Here is an 8208-nt window from a genome sequence, read left to right as displayed (position 1 = left end):
TCACGAAGCTTATTTTTGGAATTAAGTTGTTAAATAATCTTATTTTATTCAAATTTTGGATATATTTCTTCCGTTTTCTAATGTTTTTCGCGTTTAGAATATTCTATTTTTTGAGAGATAAATTTGATTAAGATTTTTAAAACATATATAGATATATAATAATATCCATGTGAGATCTCGTTAGATTCGTCTTAATAAATACTTTTTTATTATATATTTTTTATAATTTTTTATGATGCGTATTTAGAGATATTAAAGCTTAAGATTTACTTTAAAAACTATGGAAAAAATAAATAAAAAGAAAAAAAAAACAGATGGAGTATAAATCAATTTTTGTTTGTTTTTCACCCACATCGAAAACGTAAGAAACTTTTAGAAAAAAAAAATGACGCCTATAAGAATAATACTCCTAATAGATTAAACAATTAACCTTTTATTATTATATATTTCTATAAATGTATAATGTGTATTTTTTATTTTGAAGATTCTTGAGCAGCATATTAGAGCCACCCTTATACGAAGACAAATTGATCGATTGTTAGAACCTAGTCTCCAATATCTTCAATTTGCATGTAATGAATTACTCAACACGGTTCTATGAATTCGTATCGTAATTTGTTCAAACTGTCTTAAAAATTACCGCATCATATAATTCGCTTTAAACTAGCTATCCAAAGTCAGTTCGAATTTCATTAGAAGAGTAATTCAATATGGAGAATTGAAAAACCCTAATTTGTTGCAGATGAACCATTTTTGTGAATCAAGGGAGTTGCAAAGGTTTCCAGCATTTCAAAAACGATTAGAGGCTGTAATGTTGAATTTTCTATATGATGCTATGAAACCCGTGGAGAAAAGGAGTTTAGAAAGCATTGTAATGGAGGTTTGTCTTATTGCTTTTCTTAGATGTCTAGTTTGCTACACCTTGTTAGATGTCTATTTACAGTATAAAGAAATTGGGCGAGAAAATACCATTAATTCTATTGAGTAGATAGACATTATGAGGTGTATCAAAGTTTTAACAACTACTGCTAATATAATATTTGTTTTCCTTTTTCTCTAAATTTGTTTAGGCAGATGATATAAACACTTCTCACCCAAATTTTGTGGGCGGACAAAAAGCAATAGAGCTTGCTAAGCAACGTATCCGCAGTTCTAAGGTAGTATTATTTCCATATCTTAATCAAAAAATCATGCATGGATCAGAATCTGGTCGATATATATTCTGGAAGAAAAAGGACTTTTGGGAGACAGTGGTCATACTAAAAAAAAGTGTCACCTAACTATTGGATACAAAATACAAATGAAAGCACTGAACGTCATATATCATTCTGCCCACCATTGAGTGACGCCCAATACAACACTTTTGTTGAGCTACAAAGTATTCATTGACGGCTAATTCAACAGGGAACACAAAATGCTCATCATACTGTCTGTCTGCACTCTGCACTTTAAAATAAGAGACTTAAAATGCTTATCATTATATTTGATTTTCTATTTCTTGGGTTTTAACAGGGAACACAAAATTCAACCGAGCATGACAGATCAACTGGTATGTGCTTGGTAGAATGTCGAAGGATGCTTGTTCTTAGTTCTTATGCACACATTGTAGATATAACTATATAACTATATAACACGAAATCTGTAAAGTGAGAATTATTAAATCTAGCATGACATGATGTTCTGTATTTCTGTATAGTTTATTCTCCATAATGGTGCATTTATCATACTTTATCTTACTGAGTATTGATGGTGGAGGCTCTACTTTAAGACCTCATGGTCTAAGATCCAACTTTTACTGTCAACAAGTCACAAGGTCTTATCCTTTCCTCCCATTTCAAGCTCGGACTTGGCTCATTAGATTGGCCTAACCGACTAAAACCAAGTGTGTCGATGTCTAGGTTGCTTTACAAAAGACGATATTTGGAGTGAAAGATATTTCATTCTAAATGTGATCTTGTTATAGCAGTTGATAAGGCAGCACTGTAGCCTTGTGAAAAGAAACAAATTTGTAGACTGCAGCTTATATATAATTCTATGCCATGTTAGACCCTTCATCAACGCTATGGAGCATGCCTCTCAAATTCTGGAATGGAACATTGTCTAATGAAGGAGAAACATCTAATACATTTCAAACACGGAGAAACATCTAATACATTTCAAACACCAATATCGATTCAACTAAAAGAGGTAAAGCCGGTATTTAGAAAAATTCATTTTCTTGTACAAAGTTCTACTCTTGGTTTCTTTCTCGTTTTTCTCTCGGCTACTTGGCTTTTAACTTTCTTGGTGTTTCTTTTTTCTTATTCAGATATGATTACATCTGTTTGTTGCGACTGCAGCCAGCCCCAAGCATAAAACCAACCGACGAACCAACAGAAGATGAGCAAACACAAGTGCTTGTAACCAGAATGCTGCTCAAATCTTACTCTGATATAGTTAGAAAGAAAGTGGAAGATGATATTCCAAAAGCTATTATGCACTTTTTGGTACATACAATCTTCAACTCGTATATTGTTATCTTCCTTAGATTCTATTTCTGAGTTTGTGTTACATACAGGTTAATCATCTAAAAAGGGAGCTCCACTCTACTTTTATTCGGACATTTTACAGGTGCATTACCTTATGTAGCAGGAGATGCTGAAATTAAACTTAGACTTATACCTGATAAAAGATTGAACTACTCAACAGTCTACCAGAACCCAAGTCCCAATAGTACTCCACATTGCATTAATTGAGTTGACTTGAATAAAATTTTACCAACTAAAAAACTAATATTAATTATTAATTATTTTAAAAAACTAAAAAACTAATATTTCTTAGATCATATTCTTTTTCTTCATACTATTTTACAAATGAGTAATCACAATCTCATTCGCTTCATGTTACTTCTCTGCCTTATTTGAAGTTTTTAATTGTTCTGCTTCTCTGTAACACGGGGTGCTTCATGGATAGGGAAGAACTTTTTGAAGAGTTATTACAGGAGAATTCTGAGATTATGAAGAAACGAAAGCGTACAAGTGAAATGTACAAGGTGTTGCAGAAGGCTGTTCAGGTGGGTAATATATTGGTGAGCTCTAATAATCATATATGCATTATGCTTGATAAAATGATTCAAAACTATTTTTAAAATTTTTCTGCAGACACTTGGGGAGTTTGAATTCAATGTTTCATCATCGAACTCATATATCAGCTACGAGACACGACCAACTAGCAGAAATAAGTATACAAGTAGATTGTCATCTTAAGAATTATAAAGGTCTCTATGTTTGATAATCCTCAACTCTGATTCCTGTGTTGAGTATGCAACCTTTTACTACTTATTCATCGACCAAGTTTTCTAGCAAATTGCAATACAACTTTTACATAACAATTAGATTGCCTTCCCAAGATTTCTGGCAAGTTGTTATAAATCACGAACAGCCAGAAAAGTATTTTTGTTTAGTGAAATACTGAACTAAAATTTCCTCAAACTAGAAAACTCATCTTGTGTATGTTTGCCTACAACATCAACTATGAAGGATTGAAGCCTTCATCATTATTAGAAAAACTCTGTGAATTGCAACTATATTCTCTTCCGAATTTGAGCTTATCTGTATGCTATTGGCAAAACATTTCAGCTCCTAATGCCATTTTTTACTTCCATCATTCATTAACTATCTCTTTCACCCTTTATTTCTCCCTTATCTCATTAAAACTAGCATATTTGTACCATCTTTCCTTCTCGTACAAGATAGAAGAAATGCGTCTCATATTATCCTTAAAACATACTGATTTGCTGCACCTGTGCTCTGGAGTTGCACATTCAAAAGGAACAAAATGCCTTCGATGCAGGGTAGTTAATACTTTAAATGGAAAAGACTATCTTAACACAACTATCCTGCATTTGTTATTATACAAAGGAAAAGAAATATAATACTTCTGTTCATCTAACATCAATCTTATTTGTTTTGGCTTCTTTTCAACATCAATCATCTCATTTCTTGTAATTTGCACACATTATGTATGAATTGCAACAAAAAACAGAGAATAGTATATAATACCTCACTGACTGCTGCTTCAGCTATGCTATGTGATTTCTGTACAATATGGAAATCTGAATCTAGAAATTCAGTCCAGCAGGAATGCATGTCTGGAATGTTTTGGGATTCCATCTTAATTAATTGAGCTTTTGTTGAATTTCGATCTCACCCGATGCTCCCTTAGCACAATAAATGGAATTTTTAAAACCTCCGGTGAGTCCTAATGAAATTTGTAGTGTTAAAAGCAATGGCAGCTGAGCAAGCGTACACTCCAGCCAAACACAATGTTGTAGTCACCAAAAATAGAGCTTTCCACTGCCTTCCTGAAACTAGTATTGCAAATCCAGTAGACAATAGGGCGATGATAGAAAGGGTCTTTTTCCATGTTTCAAAAGCTTTAACTACACTAGTGCATTCCTTGCAATGGACCACATGTCGAAAATACCTGTTACTCCAATTTGGGGTATACATTGTCCCAAGTCCACCTTTAGCAGGAGATTGGGCAGACAATCCAGCAACCAGGCCTGCTGGTGCGTGCTCGACTACCGCTGGGATTTTTGGTGGTGAAATGGTACTATGTCCGAAATAGTAAGGCATCCCATGCCCAACTTTATCCATCCATTTTCTGTATTCCGCAACCCAAGTGTCGGAAGACTTTAGGTTCAGGTAGAGTTGCTTGGTTGGGACTTTCTCTTTGATTAAGACCTCGTTTTGAGACGACAGGAAACCCATGTCTTGTTCAAACACCTTACAAGCATTCTGGTGGAAGTACCAAGTGGGAAAGAATTTTGCAAGAGGCGATCTTTTTGTGGTTCCGAACCTCACAATGAGCATGGATTTTCCCTGTCCTGATGGCCTGCACAGGAAGAGCCCAGAGAAGTATTGCTTCTCACCTTTCTCATCAGTTAACTCTCGGTTATTGGAAAGCACACATGGTGCCTCGAACCTCAGAAAGTTGAGCATAGATTCCTCGCTTTCTTTTCCCCACCAACCAGCAAATCCACGGTCTGTTCTCTCAGTGACTTGAAAACGTAAAGCTTGAGCATCTTCTCGTTTTGCAGTCCAATCAGTACGATCATGAGAGATTGGAATGTGAGCCGGGTCCATGAGATTCTCAAGGAGGATAGAATGGTCATATGGAAGCTCGTGTACAGTCGAGATATCTTGGAACCCCGGCCTAGCAAAGTTTTCAAACCAAGGAATTTTATTGGGGTTAGGTGGAGTTTTTTGAGACATCCAGACCCACACGACTCCTTGGCTATCTCTCACTTCATAAGTCCTCACACATGCTTGTTTAGGAATTTTTGCTCCTGCAGGAAGCTGTAGGTGCAAATTCAAGAAAGGCATTCATTGTTAGCAGACATTATAGTGAATTCTGGAGTTTAAGAAAATAGAAAGAAGAGGTGGGATTAGTACTGACCTGAGGTATCTTCACACATTTGCCTTCACCTTCGAATTGCCAACCATGGTATAAGCATTCCAATCTTCCATCAACTAATTGCCCCTCAGAAAGTTTAGCTAACCTGAATCAAACACCACATAAAACATTATATAAACACATTTTCATCGAGTATATTTCTAGTACCGACAATGATCGGTGTATCTCTAATCAAGCTTGAATTAAAAAATAAGGTCATATCGTATTGACTGAATTATTAAGGTTTTCACATTTATTGAAGTGATACTTATAGTATTTGTATTGTAAAGGTGTAAAAAATGTATTCTAATAGGTGAGAAGCGAACCTCATGGAGATGAAAAGTGCTCCATCAGAGTTGTTTGATGGGGAAGTATATAACACAATGAAGGAAAGTACTTTATTACTCATTTGGGAATAAAAACACTTTGAAAATCTTAGATTATTGATTAAAATTAGTTTCAAGCTTTCCGTAATTTAGGCTTTGTGGGTCGATGCTACGTGAATCCTTTTCTAGTCTTTGGCTACTCCAAGAGAAATAAACGGTAAAATAAGCTTTTTAAACAAAAAATATCCCTAAAAACAGCCTTTGAAAAATTTTAATTCTTAAAATAAGCATTTTTCTATCAGAGCCTAAGGTCAAAGTTTATTCGCTCAAAAGTAAAAATCAATGTTACAACGTTTAAAGAGACAAAAAAAAAACTTCATAAATAGTTTGTTTGCTGTTTATAACAGCGAACAAGCTTGTTTTTAGTTTTTTTCTCTTTTAATTGTTATGATATTGTCCCTCTTTTATTCATTGTTACTAATAAGGAACAAAATGTACTTATTTAGGTGGAGTTGCATATAATGTTTCCTATTACTAAAATTAGTCGGAAACAACCTCAACAAGGGTTGAAATTGCGTACATCTGACTCTTAAACCTCCACTATAGTTGAAGTCACCTAATGGGGTAATGTAATGTTAGCTAATGTGAGCACTTATGCAATCCGATCCTATCATCAAAATAAATCAAAATCACCACTACCAATCATTTTTCTCTTCTTCCCTTCTCGTATGACCTCACCCATGCATAAATTTAATATTGTCCCTCTTCTAAATAAGCAAGTTCACACAACAAAACAATATAAAAGAATTGAAAACTGTATAAATGTAGGAAAATCAACAGAATAAAAAATTATAGATGATCCTATCATCAAACAGACCAACCTCGTGTCACATAATTCACTAGCCTTTTTAAGGAAACCGCAAATTCAAAAAGTAACAAGCGAATTATATTTTACGGGTTCAAAATAATTGATTAGCCGGTGTTTCTATGAATTATAGTACACATTACACAACTTGTTTAATTGGTCGAAGAAACAAAGATAGGTCAAGTTAGAAAAAAGAATAGGTACCTGTGAGGACAACGATCTTCATAACACCTAAGTTGAGCAGCGGCATCACGGTATAACACTATCTGTTTGTCAAAAACAGTAAGTCCCAAAGGTGCATCTTCTGGTACATTCTTTGTCAAGTACAGAGGATACCATTCCTCTGTCCAATCATATTCCACCACCTCACTCTCTCCTTTGTTCTTCGGAGTGGGACCCACAAACACGTCTTCTTCTTCAGATGATGATGATGATCCAACTGTCACATCTGATGCAATTGCTTCTACTTTTCTGGATGAATATGAATTGGGTTTTGCATGTGATGGGTTTTGGGAGATACTAAGAATTGAGCTCCTGCTAGGTTTACTTAGGTGAGTGTTTAAAAGTAAAAAGCTTTTTGTGGGTGAAATTAATGGATGAATTGCTTGCAACATTGCCATTTTCGGGTACGCTATTCTATTTGGAGAGAGAAAGAGAACAAAAGAAAGAAAAAGAAGCAAACTAAGAATAGTTGAAGAGTATTAGTTGCTACTTTTGGAAATAAGTCTTGGCCACACATTCAATAGGGAGTTGTTTCGTACTTGTATAATTGTGTTGGTGTTGTGTTCCTATTAATAAAGACTTTTGCGACGTAGAAAAAACCTAATAGTCCCTCTAATTCACTAGTAATGTGTTTTTTTAGATATTATTCATTTTTTACTGTTAATTTGTATTTTAATTATTCATTTTTTATTTTTAATTTGTATCTTATTATTAATTTATAAGTTAAAACATAGTCAAGTGAAATCTTTTTTGATTCGTCTCAATGCAAGGACTATTTATATCAATTTTTTATAATTTTTAATTAGGCACAATTAAAGATATTAAATGTTGAATAAGTGCATTAGAAAGAGTGTATAAAGTAAATGGAACATTACTAGTGAAGTGGAGGGAGTAGTTTGTTTTGTCCTCTCAAAAGGTTTTGATATTGTTTTCCTCGTGTCCTTTAAAATATTATGACTTATCTTTTTTTTGTTCGTCGTTGGTAACAGCGAAATCAACAGCGAACAAGGTTGTAGTAATCTTGGTAACAACGAACAATCATTTCTTTTATTTTTTTGTCTTTTTAAACGTTATGATATTGTCTTTCATTTGTTCGTTGTTATTAACAACAAACAAAGTTGTGGTAATTTTTTCTCTTATTTGTTGTTAGTAATAGCAAACAAACCTTGACCTTATGCTCAGACACAGAGATACTTATTTTGAGAATTAAATTTTCTAAACCTTATTGTGGAATTTTTTAAATATTATATTATTTAATTTTCCATTTTATTAAAGATTACTCCCTTCATCAAATTTAATACTCCCTCTGTTCTTTTAAATTCTTCCACCTTACTATAACGGGTAGTTTTATAAGTTCTT

At 33.8% G+C, this 8208-nt stretch overlaps 2 protein-coding genes across 4 annotated transcripts; one reads left to right on the top strand and one right to left on the bottom strand.

Annotated features, from left to right (window-relative positions):
- The first annotated feature begins 242 nt into the window (after positions 1–242).
- LOC130817621 (dynamin-related protein 3B-like) lies at positions 243–1645 on the top strand. Its single transcript, XM_057683434.1, has 3 exons — positions 243–880; positions 1071–1157; positions 1513–1645. Exons 1-3 carry the CDS (start codon positions 743–745, stop codon positions 1621–1623), a joined length of 336 nt encoding a protein of 111 aa, XP_057539417.1. The 5' UTR covers positions 243–742; the 3' UTR covers positions 1624–1645.
- Positions 1198–7383, bottom strand: LOC130817620 (protein TIC 55, chloroplastic). 3 transcript variants are annotated; one of them, XR_009043832.1, is made up of 4 exons: positions 6832–7377; positions 5440–5542; positions 4041–5339; positions 1198–1446 (listed from the first exon to the last, which is right to left on the bottom strand). XR_009043832.1 is itself a non-coding variant. In XM_057683433.1 (3 exons), the coding sequence occupies exons 1-3, from the start codon at positions 7245–7247 to the stop codon at positions 4221–4223; spliced, it is 1638 nt and encodes a 545-aa protein (XP_057539416.1). In that variant the 5' UTR covers positions 7248–7383; the 3' UTR covers positions 3772–4220. The 3 variants fall into 3 exon arrangements, 1 of the variants encoding a protein (XP_057539416.1); XR_009043831.1 differs by having other exon boundaries at positions 1198–1441; XM_057683433.1 differs by lacking the exon at positions 1198–1446 and having other exon boundaries at positions 3772–5339; positions 6832–7383.
- Between the last annotated feature and the right edge of the window lie 825 nt (positions 7384–8208).

The sequence above is a fragment of the Amaranthus tricolor genome, chromosome 7 (genome assembly GCF_026212465.1).
Source record: "Amaranthus tricolor cultivar Red isolate AtriRed21 chromosome 7, ASM2621246v1, whole genome shotgun sequence".
NCBI classification, from domain to species: Eukaryota; Viridiplantae; Streptophyta; class Magnoliopsida; order Caryophyllales; family Amaranthaceae; genus Amaranthus; species Amaranthus tricolor.
This window is presented reverse-complemented; position numbering and strand designations above follow the sequence as displayed.